The 18319-nt window shown below is 52.4% G+C and overlaps 10 protein-coding genes across 10 annotated transcripts; 5 read left to right on the forward strand and 5 right to left on the reverse strand.

Annotated features, from left to right (window-relative positions):
• Positions 1–5: 5 nt before the first annotated feature.
• On the forward strand, positions 6–1404 carry EV422DRAFT_353972 (ribonuclease III domain-containing protein). Its single transcript, XM_053066577.1, has 5 exons — positions 6–371; positions 497–657; positions 725–951; positions 1017–1134; positions 1206–1404. The coding sequence occupies exons 1-5, from the start codon at positions 80–82 to the stop codon at positions 1305–1307; spliced, it is 900 nt and encodes a 299-aa protein (XP_052927459.1). The 5' UTR covers positions 6–79; the 3' UTR covers positions 1308–1404.
• EV422DRAFT_353945 (uncharacterized protein) lies at positions 1271–2700 on the reverse strand. The gene is made up of 6 exons (XM_053066576.1): positions 2495–2700; positions 2399–2420; positions 2136–2202; positions 1824–2062; positions 1606–1750; positions 1271–1537 (listed from the first exon to the last, which is right to left on the reverse strand). Exons 1-6 carry the CDS (start codon positions 2547–2549, stop codon positions 1502–1504), a joined length of 564 nt encoding a protein of 187 aa, XP_052927460.1. The 5' UTR covers positions 2550–2700; the 3' UTR covers positions 1271–1501.
• Positions 2701–2751: 51 nt separating this feature from the next.
• EV422DRAFT_520950 (uncharacterized protein) lies at positions 2752–4664 on the reverse strand. The gene is made up of 2 exons (XM_053069726.1): positions 3117–4664; positions 2752–3040 (listed from the first exon to the last, which is right to left on the reverse strand). The coding sequence occupies exons 1-2, from the start codon at positions 4358–4360 to the stop codon at positions 2911–2913; spliced, it is 1374 nt and encodes a 457-aa protein (XP_052927461.1). The 5' UTR covers positions 4361–4664; the 3' UTR covers positions 2752–2910.
• A 341-nt stretch (positions 4665–5005) lies between these two features.
• On the forward strand, positions 5006–6152 carry EV422DRAFT_611494 (uncharacterized protein; the record flags this gene model as incomplete). The annotated part of the gene is made up of 3 exons (XM_053073879.1): positions 5006–5062; positions 5122–5170; positions 5298–6152. 3 exons carry the CDS (start codon positions 5006–5008, stop codon positions 5891–5893), a joined length of 702 nt encoding a protein of 233 aa, XP_052927462.1. The 3' UTR covers positions 5894–6152.
• Positions 6153–7245: 1093 nt separating this feature from the next.
• Positions 7246–8227, reverse strand: EV422DRAFT_520953 (uncharacterized protein). Its single transcript, XM_053069727.1, has one exon. It carries the CDS (start codon positions 8063–8065, stop codon positions 7430–7432), a length of 636 nt encoding a protein of 211 aa, XP_052927463.1. The 5' UTR covers positions 8066–8227; the 3' UTR covers positions 7246–7429.
• Positions 8228–8796: 569 nt separating this feature from the next.
• EV422DRAFT_520955 (uncharacterized protein) lies at positions 8797–10254 on the forward strand. Its single transcript, XM_053069728.1, has 4 exons — positions 8797–8961; positions 9183–9351; positions 9416–9624; positions 9700–10254. The coding sequence occupies exons 1-4, from the start codon at positions 8866–8868 to the stop codon at positions 9961–9963; spliced, it is 738 nt and encodes a 245-aa protein (XP_052927464.1). The 5' UTR covers positions 8797–8865; the 3' UTR covers positions 9964–10254.
• Positions 10227–11149, reverse strand: EV422DRAFT_354153 (uncharacterized protein). Its single transcript, XM_053066578.1, has 2 exons — positions 10795–11149; positions 10227–10719 (listed from the first exon to the last, which is right to left on the reverse strand). Exons 1-2 carry the CDS (start codon positions 10852–10854, stop codon positions 10372–10374), a joined length of 408 nt encoding a protein of 135 aa, XP_052927465.1. The 5' UTR covers positions 10855–11149; the 3' UTR covers positions 10227–10371.
• A 364-nt stretch (positions 11150–11513) lies between these two features.
• EV422DRAFT_611500 (P-loop containing nucleoside triphosphate hydrolase protein) lies at positions 11514–15038 on the forward strand (the record flags this gene model as incomplete). Its single annotated transcript, XM_053073880.1, has 15 exons — positions 11514–11607; positions 11669–11704; positions 11796–11972; positions 12046–12236; positions 12294–12581; positions 12649–12922; positions 12991–13203; positions 13276–13343; positions 13412–13507; positions 13569–13712; positions 13792–13881; positions 13952–14101; positions 14196–14342; positions 14408–14494; positions 14571–15038. The coding sequence occupies 15 exons, from the start codon at positions 11514–11516 to the stop codon at positions 14682–14684; spliced, it is 2169 nt and encodes a 722-aa protein (XP_052927466.1). The 3' UTR covers positions 14685–15038.
• EV422DRAFT_354325 (P-loop containing nucleoside triphosphate hydrolase protein) lies at positions 15039–17061 on the reverse strand. The gene is made up of 3 exons (XM_053066580.1): positions 16534–17061; positions 16399–16468; positions 15039–16334 (listed from the first exon to the last, which is right to left on the reverse strand). The coding sequence occupies exons 1-3, from the start codon at positions 16825–16827 to the stop codon at positions 15121–15123; spliced, it is 1578 nt and encodes a 525-aa protein (XP_052927467.1). The 5' UTR covers positions 16828–17061; the 3' UTR covers positions 15039–15120.
• Positions 17062–17085: 24 nt separating this feature from the next.
• EV422DRAFT_565369 (Sybindin-like protein) lies at positions 17086–17773 on the forward strand (the record flags this gene model as incomplete). Its single annotated transcript, XM_053072301.1, has 3 exons — positions 17086–17207; positions 17358–17461; positions 17586–17773. The coding sequence occupies 3 exons, from the start codon at positions 17086–17088 to the stop codon at positions 17771–17773; spliced, it is 414 nt and encodes a 137-aa protein (XP_052927468.1).
• Between the last annotated feature and the right edge of the window lie 546 nt (positions 17774–18319).

Raw genomic sequence — 18319 nt, forward strand, 5'->3', positions numbered from 1 at the left:
TGCGTCGTCGAGTCCAATTCACAGAACGAATCGTCGCTGGCCGCCTGTCGTCGCTAAACAACAGGATCGTCTTCCGAACATGCGCCCAATCATACCTTGCACAGCCCCCCGGGCAAGTAAGGTCCTCTTCCCCCACCTCCGTCAACCACAACGGCCAGCATCCACCGTCAGTGCCCGCGTGCAGCAAATGACCACCACAGCATCCCGGCACCCACCGTCGGACAGCCAACGGTCAGCGATTCAAAAGTTCGCAGAGAGCAATGAACTTCGCTTTCGGAACGAGGCGCTGCTGGTGGACGCGCTGACGCACTCTTCGTATGCGTCACCTCACACTCCCTTGGATATTGAAAACAAGCGGTTAGCGTTCTTGGGTAAGGGCTTTTTGTGCGTTGTGAGATCACGGGCGGTGGGCAGGCGGCTTCCCCGCTGCCCTCTGTCCGTTGTATGGGCATATGCTCTGACACGCATCATCCTGCTCGTGTTTTGGTGTTTTCAGGGCTTAAGGTCCTACCGCTGTACGTTACGGAACATATCCGCACGCAGTTTCCAGACCTGCCAGCGGACGCCATGGAATCGGTCATGAAGGCGTTCACAGGGCCAGATGTTTTGAAGCAGATTGGGACGAAAGTGGGGATACCGAGCGCCGTGAGAGTCAAGGTGGGGGAGGAAACGCTGTTGCCTGACATGCCATGGATATGGGGACTGACCAGGTTGGGGTTCGCAGGAACAGGCTCTGGGCAGTAGCACTCCCGCGTCCATTTCGGGCCGCATGTTGATATCACTGATTGGGGCAATATATCAGGACCAGGGGCCGCAAGCGGCACGGCAGTTTGTGGAGAAGCATGTTCTCTCGAGATCGGTCGATGTGAGCATACATAGGAAGATGCTGTACCCACGGACTTTGCTCGACACTATCGTTAAGGAATCTGGAGGCGCGAGGCCAGTAGCTGAGTACGTTCTTCCGTGGGTACGCTTTGATCTTGTTCGCAGCTGTACTTACACTGCTATTATTGTAGAACGACCAAGGAGGCGGGAATAGCATCGGCCACACCGGTGTATGGAGTCACACTAAAACTGGGCGAGAAGAAGATTGGGGAGGGGTTCGGCAACACCGCCAAGATGGCAGAAACACGGGTATGGCGGACCATTTACTTCATCAAAGCAATAGCGTTCAACTTGGGTGCTGACTCCTGTATCACAACCAGGCCATCAAGCTTGCTTTACGCACACATTACCACGCACAACTGCACAAGACCACGCTGCCATCACAAATAGATGAGGAAGGAATAACATTTTTCCCCGCATAAACCCGCAGGGCATACATACAACGGCCGCCCATTACGCACCACCCATCTCCATTCCGCTTCATATTTAAGAGAAGAGAATCTCGACCTAGGGTTTCTGTAGATCACCGCCGAGGGCGACTCCCACATATTGTACACAACCACATGCTAGTGCTATATACAGATAAATACTGGCTATATAACCATGATAGGCGGCTTTACATTGGTTTTGCGCACTTTCTGTGCTCGATAACCTGAAAGACGGCGGGAGGTGAGCGACCGCTAGCAATGACGACCATCAATACTGAGAGGACGGGCATACCTTTGTCTTTGGACAGACCATTTCCTCCCACGATATTGGAATCATGGTATGCCCGGCGATGCTTTGCGCAAAAATGACACCAAGATCGTTGTTGGCCGTCGACAGGTAATAACTCCTCGCATCTCCAAGGGACACGACCTCGGCTCTGCAAAAATAGCCCGCATGAGTTCCCACTGCAGGCGACGACACTTCGACCCTGCCCACCTCCCAAAGCTGACCTGACAACGTCCCCCGGCCTAAAACTCTTATAAATCTGCACCTTATCCCTCTCCGTCGCCCTCACATCCTGCACCCGTATTATCCCCTGGAAGTTCTCTCTGCACGGCACTGTCCCGACCACCATTATGCTCATCGTAGCGTGGCGCGGGCTGATGCGGATGATTTTGCCGGTGACGATGGAGCCGACTTCGGGGATGGCGTTGGCTTCTTTTTTGCGGGTTACTGTTATTTGGGGAGCCTGTGTGGGTACAGTCGAGATCAGCATTCCTTCTGTGGAATTTGGAGGAGTCTTGCGAACGTCTTGGACTTACCTTCCCTGACCCGGAGGCGGGTAGTATTTGACTCCTCCCAACGGTGGATGCATATATGAAGCCATCCCTACGATGAGCAATATGCTGTATGAGGAACCAAATTTCTTCTCCCTGGTGTTCAGTCCGCTCGGCAAGTCACCATGCCAGGGCGAGCATGCTAGATCGAACATGCTACCGACCGACGGTCCCCACACGGTGAAGCACGCCTCCCGCTGCCCAAGCCGCCTCCGCCTCCGCCTTCTGCATCCACATCCTCAACTCACTTCTCATAAGTCCCAGATGATGCTATGTTGGGAAGAACGAGGGTCACTATCGCGAGCCCCACAAATGCGACAAATAAGGGGGAGGTCTGGAAGTACCTTCGAAGTCGCCTGTTGCGGCTAACCGCTGTCCGGGGGTCACTATTTGGTCCATGATGGTGTGACTGGAAGACTGTTTCTCGCATGGGGGTGGAAATTAAAGTTGCAACTGGCCTCGGCCTCAGGGCTCAGGGCCTCAGCTGCTTTTCGCAACTTTCGCGGGAACCGAGTTCTGGACGTGTTCTGGACATGTACCTTGGACAGCACCTGAACTCGAGCCCCTGAAAGTGCAACAAATAGCACCCATGGTCGGATTGTAACGAGCGGATCAATTCTGGATATATTCACTAACTATAGTGCTTTATGAGGCAGTTGGATACAAAAAAAAGGACAAAAATCTGTACATTGAAAGCACCCTTTGACTACGCCGTCAGCCTTCCAACGGTAATACGTTCGCTGAACGAGAGGAGGCCTATTCAAGCTTCGATGGAAACGTCAAGGTCCATCTCTCCTGCGTAAGTGTCCGAGTCTTCGTCAATATTGCGGGTGTCGAATTTAATGCACCAGAAACGATGGTAGACCCATGAGTTTAGTTGACATCGTCGGCTGCACATATGATAATGAATGTTTTAGTGCGTGTTTCAAATGACGCAAATATCAAGCTCGAGCAGCCAATCCTTACCTGCAGTAGACGACTTTCCGGCATCTCGAGCATCTGTGGAATTTTCGGGTAAGGGACTCTACCCGGAGGCATTGCGGGTTCTCGGATCCATGCGTTCCGATATTTCCACAGGTACGTAGCGGATGTGCCGGAGCTGGTCTCGACGGAGGAGAGACGAGCGACGACGAAGAGGTAGGAATCATGCTCGGCTGTGCACAACCTTCAGCGCATATGGGAAGGTTGTGAAGAATAGGAGCATTTGTTGTCGGTGTAGATGGTTCCGCCATGTCGTTCGAGTGCGCGGAGGCAAACAGGCTTCGAGCGCATGCAGACGTCTGCAGGGAGCTTGGCATATCGGCCGCGGATGCCGGTGTTACGATCGCCAATGGGGTCTTTTTGAATGCATTACGCATGCACAAGACAGCCCACTGACGAAGTTCCGGGTGGTAGGTCGGGAGGGTATAATGTTGAGTACGGGCAAAGGTCAGGTTTGCGTGAAGGAGCTGGCGGATGTTGGGATACTTGGAGAGGTAAGCGATGAGCTTCAGGGCCGGAAGGAGGGTGGGGTGCGTCATCTGATAATAGGGCACGGAGGTCGACCAGGCTGGTGCGCCTACTGAACCTGAAGCCACTGTTGGAGTGGGTGCCGGTGGTGAGACGTTCTGGGATTCATCCGTTGCGGCGTTGGAAGAAGCCGTGTGGCCAAATGTCGTTTGTGTTGCTGGCGCAGACTGTGACATTGGTGAAGATGGGGTGGTCTCTTCGTGGGAATACATCCTGAACTCGCTGCCGGCAGCACGTCCATCGTTCCCATTGTTATTGACCGGGAGTCTCGCTTGCGTTAGCTTCAGTTCGTCGCCCAGAATACCGGCTAGCACGCTCAACGTGCCCGCTTCAACGAGTCTGCCCCTCAGTTTCTGATTTCCTCTTATGGCAATATTTGTGAGGCACGCTACGCCAGCTATTATGCAAGTTTCCCAGTGCTTCCTCTGTTTTCTGGGAGCGGTGTGCAGACGCTGCAGTGCCTTTAGTACCGCTCGGACTATAAGCTCCAGGCCGCCGTCGGAACAAAGCGTCGCATTCAGACGGCCGACGCCTGTCAGCTGCATCACTTGGAGTAACGACTGCGACAGAGGTAGTGGGTCGGAACAGCTGAGGGCTCGCTTGTCGTAGGCGAAGGTGGTGAGAGTAAAGCTCGCAGCGGCGGACAGCGGGTCCCCCCTGCCTTGGTGGGAGACTCCATAGAAGTTGTTCGACCGCACCATCGTAGTAAGCCTTGACAGGTGGTTGTCGGTGTGAAAACAGCTCCGTGAGAAAGAAGGGCCTGTTTGCAGCCTCAACCAGTATGCCCTAGCCAGCGATCAATTGAAAGAAGGTGGTGAAGTCGAAACAGGGCAAGCGGACCGGAATATGATGAGAAAGGAGTCGTTAGCCATGCCGGAGGGATGGTGAGCAGTGTTGAGAGTGTTGAGCCTCCGCGGTGTTTGATGCGGTGTGGTCGACTCCTCGGCGTTTGGGGGTATCGCACAGATTGCATTCAAAAACGCATCTGTTGTTATTAAATTTTCGCGCAGCTGAACCCCCTGAAGAACAATTTGCCGTTCACGTTGGCTCGCATTTCACAGATGACAGCAAAGCGCGCTGTCGAAACGAGCGGAGTGGGAGCTTTAGTACTGTAGAAAATACCGCGCAGGTATGGAGGCTAGCGGGTCGTCCTGCGCGGGATGGGACGGGATTTGCTGGTCCCGCGTCCTGTCCCGCAGGACGCGGGACGTCCCGCAGGATATCCCGGTCCCGCTCACAGCACACCCAAACACGAGTCTTTAGTAACTGGTAACATGAAAATGAGACTAGCCAGCAGGAATTAGACTCTAAGACCGTCTGCACGCCCCAGATAGGTACTCTTCTAGATGCCTGTGCAGTGCCAACCTCATCTGGGTCAAATCAGAGTTAAAAAGCCTACCACGGTAAAACAATTAGTAAAACAATTAGTAAAACAATTAGTAACTGATAACATGAAAACAAGACTAGCCAGCAGGAATTAGACTCTAAGACCGTCTGCACGCCCGAGATAGGTACTCTTCTAGATGCCTGTGGAGTGCCAACCTCAACAGGGTCAACTGCCCATAGGGTTAGGGTAGGGTTAGGTTAGGGGGGCTTGCTGCTTCCACCATGTCGAAATGCTGTTCAAATGCTGTCAAGGCAGTCCCGCGGGCTTCCCGCAGGATTTTTGCGGCGGTCCTGCATCCCGTCCCATGCAGGATGGGACGGGACGGGACGCGGGATATCCCACTGCGGGACGACCCCCTAATGGAGGCCGTCATAGGAAGGCCCAGCCGAGGCTGTTCCGAGAATCAGTTTGTCGCCGCGATATTTACATTGCTCTATGCGATGACCCACGGCAACCACATCAGCCCGACTCTTGGCCTGATTCTCGCCGTCGTCTCGCGTTTCCACCTCGCTTCGGATTCAGTGGAGCGCCGACTTGGCTGCCGTATATCTTCAATCCCACGTCGTGGAAGCCCCATGACGATACGTCGTTTGCCGTTATGTTCTACATTAACTTCATCGTCCCCTGCGCAACAACTTTGCCGACGGTGTTTGCCGGGTTTGAGATGAAGGGCGGCCAGATGCGAGATTCGTCCATCGTCAAAGTTATCTCGATACGCAGAAATACTGACGCCATCAACAGTGGTTTGGTCTCTGCACGCATTGCGCACGATGACGAACTTGTTTTCGACCGTTCTTCTCATCCCGCTCTTGGAGATCTTTCTGCACGCACTTTCCTGCTACGATAACGAGCTTGACAAGCCGCTGCTTCCGGAGTCACCCAGTCAGTGTCTCTCCGGGCGCTATCTCCCTCCATTCATATTGTCCATTGGAAGCTTGCTTTATCTTACAATCCTGGAAGAGTTCAAATATAGCATCATCCTGGAACTAGCTCGACAGGAAGAAAAGAGCGATCAGAAGAAAAGAGCGATGCACAGGGCGCTGACAGCGAACAATACGATGATCCAAACTAGCTAGGAGTCCGCCCTGAAGCAGGTGCTCAAGAACTGCAGCCAGAAGCCTTGAGCAGTTCTTCTGGCTCGGCTGGATAACTGTCGAACGCGGCGAGAAATTGGCGAGAGATTGCGTCTTTGAGGAATATAATATGGCGTTCCTTGAAGCTCGCCATTTTCCAGAAGAACCAAACAGCTGTCCTTATCTCTCTATGTCCCGTCATGCTCATGATTTCCTGTTCAGATAAGCGGGAGGCTTTCAGCACCTTCCTGAGCCAATGGTCCGCAGCAGCATTTGATCTCTTGTCCTCCTCACACATGCACTTCTCTTTGGTCTAATCGCCGTCACCGTGACAGGAATGCCAATCCCAGCCCTGGTACAAGGAAATGTAAGTGTGATGCAGATCCCACTCGCCGTCTGCTTCGGCACGATCCGAACCGTTGCCGGTGTTCGTCCTCAGTATTGGAAAGTCGTCGCAAGCACCGTTGACTCCCGCACGGACCGCAACTTCTCCATCATCAGTTTAATGGCGTACGCATATGAGCTCGCGGCATATGAGCCGAATAGCATCCTCCCTCCCGAATCTCATCGAGTTTGGGCAGACTACAACTACAACGAAGATCACAGGATCAAAGATGGTGGGGTATGCTATCACCGTGATCCAACCTCGTGCAATCCAGCGAAAAGGTGCAACAGGTTTTTTTAGCTTGCCACCGGCCCTTATGAGCTCTTGGTGAGTGGTATTGAAGCTGTTCCAATCGGAAAAATCTAATCCACTTGCTGTCAGCTGCACGGTGGGAAGTGCACACAACTTTCCTGTCAAGAACGCCTGCAAACCAGAGTTTGTCCAGTCCGGGGCCAAATTTCATGTAGGAAATACTAGCAGACGTCGTGGGAGGTCCAAGATTAATCAGTGACCTGATTGTTGATGATTTTCAAGCAAAGGGCATCATCATAGGCGCATTAGTGTTGTTGTTTGATGTGGGCCATATTCTAGTCGTTCGCCGCCTCGTGATCAGGTTCCAGTCGCAGATGGACGGGTCTCTGTGGGTGATATTTACGGCTCCACCCGAGATTGCGAAGACTCTACCTGATCACCGAACCCCTATCAAACGCATACATTCTGGTTTTCTGTACATAGAAATTCATCGAAAGTGCGGGCGCCATCCTACGGAAAGTAAACACAGCAAACTGGGATGATTTCTTTGATTCATTGATGATCATGTATATTCCACACGACAACCAAGGGGTATAGAAGCAAGCTCTACGTCTACATGAGGTGGTACGGCCCTTATCTCTATAGTGACTGTAAGGGAATGTTGGGTACCACTTCAGATCCGCAAAATTTGGCGTAACCTGTGAAGCACTTGAGAATTCCGACGGCCGGCCTTCCCTTTAGAGAACTCCGACTGGACATTGGCTCCGCTTGCTGAGCTCCGTTGTGACGCCTGTTTTGAGCTTTCAGTCGATTTTGAGCTTTTCCGCGCGAGTCCATCCATTGTGGATGCGCTCGTTGTGTGAGTTTCTATGCGGTCTTCAAGTTGGTCTTCCAGAGATTCTTGCGAATCAATGCCAGCTGGGCGTGTCCCAATGTCGTTGGGCCTCGCGGCATATGAGGTCATATTCTTGGGTGCCGCGAAAAGACTTCCTTTCTCCGAGGTCGTGAAGATGTTTGCGCATGACAAAGTTTCTGAGCTGGTTTCGCTTGGTCTGCTGGATGGGAGGCTGTCCGAGGACAGGACATTGGCCGGCGACATGGCGAAATCACCGGGGAGTTCACCAGCAGCTTGTGAGCTGGGTGCTTGGAAGTCATCGTCGCTGAGATCGGACTCTTGTGGACTGAGCAGGATCGGACTTCCCAAAAGCCCTATGTGATGAAAGGATCCCGCACGAGCTCTGAATAGCGTCGTGTCGTCGACGGATTCGGAAAGAGACTCAGCTGAAATGTTCTTGATGCAGCGCTCCATTGTTATATAGGATAGTTCAATAAGCAGCAGATGAGAGATGTCGTTGAAGGTTCAAAGATGTGAAGGTTGGGAGGAGAAAAGAAAGTGGGCGGGGCGATTTACCGCTTCCTTTTAAGCATTGCCTGCAGGATGTACCGCCTCGCAAACAACACTCTGTCGACGATATCGCTGGAATTCCGGAGCATTAAGGTATTATGATACGCAGGAATATCATGCGGGAATAAGCCAAGAATAAAGTGTCTCCCGCAGAACTAATTACGGGACCTTCACTTGTCGTCACGGCGATCAGGGTCATCCCGCCTGTCGTGGCGAGGTGCGTCCCATGCCCTGGCCAACCCACATACCTGAGTTAGACGTTCCTGACAACAGGTTTCAGGAGTCATAAAAAAGATACACTCGGATCGTCACGAGAAATCCGGGGAGTCTGAACTTAGACGTTGTCTCCCACCCAATTTCGGGTTATTCCGCACCGCCAAGAAACGACGGGTTGTCGGTCATCGCAGATCATCGAGCTACATAGGCATGATCGAGAGAGCAATCGACTGAGTTGCTTAGTCAGAAACGTGACAGTAAATTAACAGCGCGAAGAGGTCCTACCAAGGATGTGGCATCAGACCCAGGCACATGAACCCGGAGCAAAGCGCAAGCACTTTGGTGGTGACGCGAAGTTTGTGCGAGCAGCGTCATCAAGCCGCAAAAGAGAATCAAGCCGTTTTTTGCATGGGATGCAGGTTCAAAGACTTTTGGGATTCTCTCTTCTCTAATCCTACACAAAACACTACTCAAAACCGAAAATAACAATGTCTGGAATCGTCAACCGTGCCACCGAAACCGTCAGCACCACCGCGCAGAACGTTGCGGCGGTCGTCGACCCATACGTTCCCCAGGTTGCAAAGGTGATTATCAAGTCATGATGGCCGTACGACAGCTGGGAACGCAACTCGGAACCAGCGAGGTGGTTCTAGATGCCCTTGCTTCAAAAGACTGTGTTGTTGAGAGATACAGGCGAACTGCGGGGCTGCAAAGAGCTCTCACAAGCACCTGTCTTCTGAAGATTTGGCCCACAGGTGTTTTCCGAGTTCAGGCGCTCATCCAAAGTTCCCGTTTTACGTTTCAGAATGTTGCGAACTACGCCCTCGGAACTGCTGTTGCTGCCAAGGACCTCGCCGCTTCTACCGTCACCTCCGCACAGGGTACCGCTGTTGCTGCTAAGGACCGCGCCGTGAACACTGCTACCGGCGCGGTCAACTTTGCCTCCACAACTGTCAACAACACTACCTCGTACGGTGAGTATACCATCACCATTGAGTGTCTCTATTCTCTTTCAGCGGTTCTAAATTTTTTCTATAGCCTCCAACAAGGTTACCGAGGCTATTGACTTTGGGAAGATTGTCGTCACTGGTGCCACCACCACCATCACATCCTACACTCCCAACCCCATCCTCAACTTGGTCCAGGGAACTGTTGAGCAGGCCAAGTCTCTCCACTCTGACCCTGTCGGAACCGTGAAGAACTACGTGCCCACCTTTGTCATCCACGCTGGAGAGAAGACCTACGAGGTATGGAGCTAACTTCACTGCGATGCACATCTTTGTTGAATCACATCTGATCGAGTTCCCATAATTGCGTTACAGGTTGTGCACAACACCAAGGAGCGCGCTGTTGGTACCGCCAATGCCACCACTGGTTTCGTCGTCACGAAAGTCAACGGTGTCGTCCACTCCGTTACCTCCATCCCCCAGATTCACAACTTGATCGAACAGCTCGAGAAGTTGGCTGCCCCCGTCTTGAACAAGTTGGGCGTGAGCAAGCATTCCGACACCACCGCCGTCCCAGTGAACGCCGAGACTCCAGTTGACGCCCCCGTGGCCCCCGTCGACGCCCCTGTGGCTCACTAAGCATTCTGTCACTTTCTCTGCCTCAAATATCTCCTTCTTGGCTCCCCATCCCTTTTCTTTTCGATCATCCTCATTCCAGTCACGGCGTGTATGTGGCGTGAAAATGTAACGGTTTTTAGGTCATCTCATAGTTTCTTAGCATCATTATTTTAGTAACCTTCAGAAAACTCACTTAAGCCGCATAGAGCAAATAAGAGGACGAAAAAACTCTTGCTGTTGAAGAAGTTGCGCAAATGGTGCCGCTGTATTAGTTCGATGAACTTGGTTTACTGTGCTCGCTTCAAGTTCTCGGAAAGGTCTGCGCCCAAAAGATAAATATATATATATAAACGGACAAACAAAGAATACATATGGCGGTCCCCGACGCCCATGTCGGAAGGAGGCTTTCCACTAGCTCCTGCGCTCTCGCTATCTCCTCTTCAACTTCATCTGCTTCTTAGCATCACTCCTAGCCTTTGCAATCATTTTCTTCCTGTAAGCGTTCCTGCTCATGAACAGCTTCATCTTCTCCTGCTTCGTCATTGGCGTTCCCTCCGCCGTCGACGCCCCTGATGCACCATCTACTTCCATCTTTGTCGAGTCGGCGGCTGCCGCGCCTGTGGATATCCGACCTCGCTCTTCTGTTGTTGCTTCTGTTGTGGCGGTGGTGGAAGGAGCGTCTGTCATTGCGGTTTCTTCCTTCTTCTGCTCGGCTACAGATGCGACGGCGGCTTCCTTCAGACGCTCCATGCGGGCTTTCTCTGCCGGCCCAAAGACCTGAGAAGCACAACGGAATAGTAGAATTAGTCAGCGAACGTGCTAAAGGGGCGGAATGCCATACAGAGGCCTTACCATAGTCCTCAGGTGTGCGCGGTTGCGACGCATAGACTTTGACCGCAGTCCTTTTGCCATTGTGTATGTGAAGGTGTGTTGAGGTGTGGAGTGCTGGCTGGTGTGCTTGACTGTGCTTTCGACGGCTGTCGTTGCTGGTGGGTTATGGGTTCACTGCGGACGAAAAGAAAAGCGCTCAAGTTGGGTGTGATGACAGGCGAGTGCACATCCAAATGGGGGCTGCGCCACTTTTGCAGCCAATCAGTCTGTCGGACTCGCAGATCCGTGGTGGCCGAAAGTGTGCCTGCGAAGACCTGCAAACGCAACGCACTTTCACGGGAAAATTCATCAGCTATCGGAGAAGACTATTCAGTGAAGAGCAGAACGAAAGCAACGAACTAGGGAAGTTAACTCGTGGATGTCAAATACAACGCCGAAAAGCAGCAAGGGTTCGAAAAGCACCAGCGCCAACCGTCGGACCCCAGGATCTAGCACAAAGAAGGGGGGAGGAACTGGAGAAGGATTCTCATCGCTCGGTGCCCGCTCGGCGAGAGCATCTCCCGGGCATTCTACCGAGTCCCTAGCCGCTCCTGAGCCGCCACTCAAATTCCTTGCCACCCCAGCCCCTCCTGCCTCTGCGAACACACGTCCGCGTCATCTGCGTGTGCTGGTCAACACAGGGGATGCGGTGCTAAGGAGGTGGAGGGCTGGACAAGAGGTCTGGGTGGCTGGGGTTGGACATGGGGTGGAACGGGGAGAAGGGACACAGCAGGTTTGTTTGGCTCTACACCTTGGTTTACGGTTTTGGCAAGCTCAGGCTGCTTGAGATCGGAGGTATTGGATAATGGTTCATTTACGTATGAAATGTTCCGCATATGTGTCGGATAGGGACTAGGAATAATATGGCCATTAGCGACTGTTCCTGCTCAATGTACGTCCGACTCCATAGATTCTGTAGCCGAGTATCATCAATGTAAACATTTTCAATAATATTCTTTGTTTCTCATCTGCCGCCCGTTCAGCCGTCCAACTAGGGCCAGTCGTGAGGCAAAATGGAGGGATTGAATTGGGGGCATATGTTACTCTGAGGGAATTCGAAGAACCCGTGCTTGAGGCGGCTAGAGTGACGTTAAGACCGGTGACGCCGCCAACATTTGCAATTGATGAGATGTTTTCGATATATGCGAAGGAGATCCTGGGTAAGAGGTCACTTGGCCGGCCGTTTTTCAATGGATAGTCATGGCTGACATATGCTTGCCTCTCGCACCATAGTCGATCTGCGGCATGTCGTCAAGGGAGCTACGATTGAGTTGCAATGTGCGGGGAAGCTGAGGCTGTTCTTGGTTGAGGATGCAACACCAGTGAGCGAAGCCCCGGCCGGACAGCCGAACAAGGGCGGGCAGTTGGCATATAGGATGTCTCGCAGGACTGAGGTTTCCGTCTCACCATCAGCAATATCAAATGTATGTATCCGGTATTCATGGGGGTTTCTTCCCATGCACTTACTGAGACACGAGCAGCCCTCAGCAGCCTCAAACCCTCGCGCACCCACCATCAGTTACGCTTCGGTGGGCGGCCTCGGCAACGAGATCGCAACCGTACGAGAGATGGTCGAAACGTCCCTCAATGAACCGGAAAAGTTCACTCGTTTCGGACTACGCCCGCCCCGCGGCGTGCTGCTGTTCGGCCCACCGGGAACGGGAAAAACTTTGATTGCGAGAGCAGTGGCGGCCGAGACTGGTGCCCATGTGATTAATGTGAATGGGCCGGAGGTCATAAGCAAGTACTTTGGTGAGACCGAGGAGAAGGTACGTCAAATTCCTTCATAAGATTGGGGGACCCTTCAACGTCCTCGTCCTCACTTACTCTCCATAGCTCCGTAAACTGTTCACAACAGCAAATGAGAACGCTCCATCTATCATCTTCATCGACGAAATCGACGCCCTTTGTCCAAAACGGGATTCTTCCGCTACCGACCTCGAAAAGCGGGTCGTTGCAACACTGCTCACTCTAATGGACGGCGCCGACGCGACCGATGACCCGCTTGATACACGGCACCGAGTGGTAATCATGGGCGCAACTAACAGGCCAAATTCTTTGGACGAGGCGTTGCGAAGGCCCGGCCGGTTCGATCGGGAGATCGAGATTGGTACTCTTGTTTTCATCAGATTATTGGCAGGGATCTGGAGAGACGTTGATGCCACCTTTGTTACACAGGTATACCAAGCGCGCCTGCTCGTCTCGAAATCCTGACTGCGCTACTACGCCATGTCCCGCACTCGCTGTCCGAAGTGGAGGTAGCCGAAGTGGCGGCCAAGACGCATGGATATGTCGGTGCCGACCTGGCCGCAGTATGCAGGGAGGCTGGGCTCAAAACCATCAAGAGAGTGACGGCAAATGGAACTGCGATGAAAGGGGATAATGACGTCGGTCAGTACGCCGATCTCCTCCGATGAAGCCTGCTATGGGCTCATGTGCATGTTCTTCTATGTCGGTATGCAGATCTACGAATCAGTCATGATGACGTCCTTGCAGCATTGACGGAAATAAAGCCCAGCGCAATGCGAGAGGTGTGTTGAGACGATCCCGGAACCCGAATCATGAGACGCACTGCTGACTCAACCTTGCCATTCCGCAGATCATGCTAGAAGTACCGAAAGTGCTTTGGACGGACATTGGCGGGCAGGCTGAGACGAAGCAGAAACTGAAGGAAGCTGTTGAATGGCCATTGAAGGTATGAAATGACATCTTGTTCAAACGCCCTCCAAAAACCCAGACTCACGCCCATGCTGTAGCATCCAGAAGCCTTCGCAAGATTCAACATCCGCCCACCGAAAGGAATACTACTGTACGGTCCGCCGGGTTGCAGTAAAACCCTCATGGCAAAAGCGCTGGCGACAGAAGCAGGCTTGAACTTCATTGCCGTGAAGGGACCAGAGGTATGAGCTAATTCCTGCAACTACGTACGTGTTTACCGTCGATCCTTCGTGCTGAATGATGGGATTTCTCGTCTTTCAGCTTTTCAGCAAATGGGTAGGGGAGTCGGAAAAGGCCGTCCGTGAGGTCTTCCGGAAAGCAAGGGCGGCGTCACCTTCCATCGTATTCTTCGTGAGTAAAACTGTCAGGAACGGTACCGACGGTCGTCTCTCGTTGGCGGCACTAACGCACCGCTTTTCAGGACGAAATAGACGCACTAGCCGTCCGAAGAGGCGGGGACGAAACTTCGGTTGCCGACCGGGTGTTGTCCCAACTGCTCGCTGAGATGGACGGAATCGAGCCGTTGGTGAATGTCACTGTCGTTGCGGCGACCAACCGGCCAGATATCATCGTACGTCATTCGGGCATTGACTTTTGGTACCCTATGGGGTGACAGATGAGGCTCACCCATTCCCAAATCGCATGCGATACTTTTCGCGACAAAGGATAGCGCCTTGCTCCGCCCGGGTCGAATCGACCGCATTCTTTACGTGTCGCCACCGGACCAAGATTCGCGACGAGAGATCTTTCGGATACAGACCAAAAGAATGGCATGCTCCGCTGATGTGGACGTGGACTTGCTATCTCGAATTGTAAGTGACTTCGCTGTTTACAACTCGGCCGAAATCTCGAATCTGATTTCTTTTGGCGTGTAAAGACTAATGGATACTCTGGCGCCGAATGTGTGGCCATCGGTCAAGAGGCAGCCATGCGGGCCATGGAGGAGAATTTATATGCTGAGGAGGTGAGGCACCGGTGCCAGTTAGATTGATAAGTTTCGCTTTATGGATCAGGCCTCGAACTCATCCATCTTCGTCTAGGTCTGTCTTCGACATTTCGAACACGCCGTAAGGAACGTGACACCGCGCATCACCGACGACATGATCAAGTTCTACGACGATTTCCGCATGCAGTCTGGGTTAAGGAGCGTTTGATGGTTTCCGTCTCTATATGCTTGCCCGAGTCCAGCGCTTGTACAACTTTTACACACAACTTTCAACCCAGACCAAACAAGCTGTTAGGCTATTGGTGCTCTGTACGCCGTTGTGTACTTGACGGATCATCGCCCGACTCCGTGGTGTCTTCTTCCTTCGCGTTTCTATCACTCCGCAGGGATCTCTTGAACTTCGTACTAAACGATCTATTTCTACTCAACAAAGGCGTCAACGCTAACCGCTCGTTCTTTGTTCCCTCAGAAGGCGTTTGAAGTTCGATTGCAGTAAACGTATCCGCAGCCGTCGTGCCCGCTTTACTGGCGGAAGAATCAAGTTTCCGGTCGGCGATGCCCATTGAGGCGTTCTGGATGATGGACGATAGGTGGTTGCCTTTATCTAAGAAACTTATCGCTGCGAGAAGGAAGAACAAACAGGGTTAAACGTCATTGATTTGTGAAGTCTCCTTCGCTATTGAGTTTCCATTACCTTCTCCTGTCTTGCCAGCCCGCCCCGTCCGCCCTATCCGATGTAAGTAGGTCGCTGCGTCCCTCGCGAAGTCCACTTGTATAACGGTCGACACATCTACGAAATCGAGCCCACGAGCGACGTAATCTGTGCAGATCAGAATGCGAAAGTCTCGCGAAGGAGATGCTCCACCGTGAGGCCTTTCCGGAATGCTCTCAGTTCCTTTCGATTGTTCCTCCTGAGAGACACCGACCGATGCCGGCGCGGTGATAGGTGTAGAAACGAATTCCATAATCTTTTGGCTCCTCCCAAGCCGATCCTTTTCGCCGGTACCTTCCAAGACTTCACAATGGATGGTCACCTGTCCTCGATATTCCTCAGGGATGAAGATATGTTTGGTGCGATCCACAGCCTCATGCATCACCCTCGCTCTCCGCCCGTCATTGCAGAAAACGAGCCACTTTGCCCCACGGTGCGCATGCGCATCACGGGCCGCAACCAACAGCTTTTCCGTCTGTTGATATATCAGGCTTAATAGCGCATTGCATTTCAGTCGATCTTCCGCTTCCATCGTAAGCTCTTCGGTCAATTGGTCGTCGCGGGCCAGAGGGAAAAACCGCTCTGTTATGCCCACCGGGGCTTTGTGAAGTTCCCCGGTGCTCACAGTGACCAAATTCGGAAAATGTTTGTGTAGGAGAGCCCGAGGAGTTTTCGATTTGGCAGCTCTGATCGGCGGCATCGTCGCAGCGGCAAAAATGAACTTCGATCGTCGCCCCTCCGCTGGCAAACATTGCTTTCTTAGGACCCTTTCCGCCTGCGACACGAGCTCCCATGCCTTTTCGTCTCCGACAATGGAATCGGCTTCATCAACAACGACAATCTCGCACCGACCCAGGAACGCTCGCAGAAGGCGGTTGTTTCTCCATTCGACATTGACCGAGCCAGGGGTAGCTATCACGATGTCGGGTGATCGAAGTTGAGACAATAGAACTGACGGCGGTGGAGGAAACAACGTCACTTTGAGGTTCAACCCTTTCGTGAACGCCCGTAGGGCTTTCACCACTTGCAGACACAGATCCCGAGTCGGTGTCAAAATAAGAACACGGGGAGCAAGAGGCGCACAGGAAGTAGATGCTGCTTTTGCGGGCTGTGCAATGAGATGGGACAAGACTGGAAGTAGGTAAGCTGAAAGAAATATCACGTCAGTTTTAGGATCTTCTGGACTTTTCATGCCAATAGCTGAACATACCTAGCGTTTTTCCAGAGCCCGTTTCGGCTGTTATGAGAACGTCCTTCGAGTCTGCTAGTAGTGGTATCGCCTAAATTTAGAGCATTTCAGACTCCCGTTCGAGAGCAATATGTTTTCCGCCCAAACTTTACGGACCCTGCGCTGAACGTTACTTGGGACGGTAATCTTTTCGGCCTCCAGGGCCCGCAAGAACAGCTTATTCACCCCGAGCTCGCTAAATCCTTCTTGAGATTGCTGCACAGGCGCATTCGGTATATTCGCCGTTCCGGCGTCGCCCGACCCTCCGGACGTGGTGGTATATGGGCTTCGAAATGAAGTCTCCGGACGTTGCAGCGCGGCTGGACGAACCGCCGTTCCGACCGTTGGGAGGCCTACTTCGTTACAGCATAAGGCAGAGCGCAGGAGGCTGAAGGCTCGTCTGGCGACCATTCTTGAGTCTCTTGCTGGCCTTGCTTTCCTGCATGTGTGCTCCTTTCAAACCAAGAGGAAAGTGCAGGAGAAGGCCTTGACGCAGGCCTTGACGCGTTGACCTGCGTTGACACACCAACAGCACAAACCAGAGCACAAACGTTCGACATCGAGAAAACTTGGTCAGGCCTCGGCGGTGGAAAGCTCATGGCGCTTGAACCGTACGTTCTGTAAAGTGTGCCTTCGGTCTCCCAAGGGTTTGCCAAGTCAGAAGCGGCAATGTTGCACGCACTGCTCATCATAAATAAAGCCGGTGGGCTGATCTACAACCGCGACTTCACCGATGGTCTCGCAAAGCTCACCACCAACGAGTATCTCGTCATGGCAGGAACATTCCACGGGTAAGTGAAGGTGGCAGGTGTTGTCGACAGGGAAGTCTAATTAGGGCGGGCTCTGGACGCCGTAGGCTTCCAGTCGCCCAGTAGAGGCTATGATGGGCGCCGCGTTTTTGTGCCCTGCTCCTGGGAACCTGTACTTACGCAGGCTATTAGGGTGCACGCTATTACGTCCCGAATATCACCAGTGCCAGGGTCAAGTGGGATGGAAGTGCTGGAAGCCGATACATTCAGGATTTTCTGCTTCCAAACATTAACAGGTTCGTAGATTGGAGATACTGGTCATTTGGGCCGTATGTAACGTGGGGTTTGGACAGGCGTAGACCGGTGGTAGCTTTCATACTCATCATTCATGTTGCAAATTGATTGGCAATCCCCATGTAGGCGTAAAATTCCTCCTCATCACAGACCCATTGCAACCATATGCGGACAACATGTCACGGAAAGTTTATGAGCTTTACGGCGATTTTGTGATGAAGAACCCGTTCTACAATCCTGAAATGCCAATCAGGATAGAACTTTTCGATGCAAATGTACAGAAGCTGGCTAAACAACTGAACGCTGGAGGTTGATGTGCCACACCGGGAGAGAGAAAGGTGAAGATTAGTTCTAGATCTGAGCTTGACGAAGGTACCTGGTTTCCTTACCAAACATGGTTCTGCTTCGGTAGATGCCACTATTTGCCATGGTCTGATTGTGCCTTGCTTGTATGTAGTATGTAAAGGCTCATGAAAAATCTAGAACATTTTGGACATGAATTCATTCCCTGAGGAGCATGGGTCCATCACTCGCTGCTCCAGCAGACATGCTTTTACTCAGCAAGAAAGTGACCAGCAGCCATCCCCCGGTCGAAAACCGATAAATGCAAATGCCTCCCAATGCAAAATTCATATATTTGAAGTAGGTTACATCTCCCAAACAGAAATACAAGTTTTGGAGACAAAACAGACGTCGTCCCCGAAACAAAACATAACGGAATTTTCACGGAGATCATGACAAAGGTAGCAAGCAACCTTCTGCCGTATTGTTTGCTGTCGCTCATGCTTGCTCATAGTGATCCCTTTCGCGAGATCAAGAGATGAGTCCAAGTCGGCTTGGGAAACGCTCATGGCCTTCGA

Source organism: Fimicolochytrium jonesii (assembly GCF_025526975.1).
Source record: "Fimicolochytrium jonesii strain JEL569 chromosome Unknown EV422scaffold_5, whole genome shotgun sequence".
Lineage (NCBI taxonomy): Eukaryota > Fungi > Chytridiomycota > Chytridiomycetes > Spizellomycetales > Powellomycetaceae > Fimicolochytrium > Fimicolochytrium jonesii.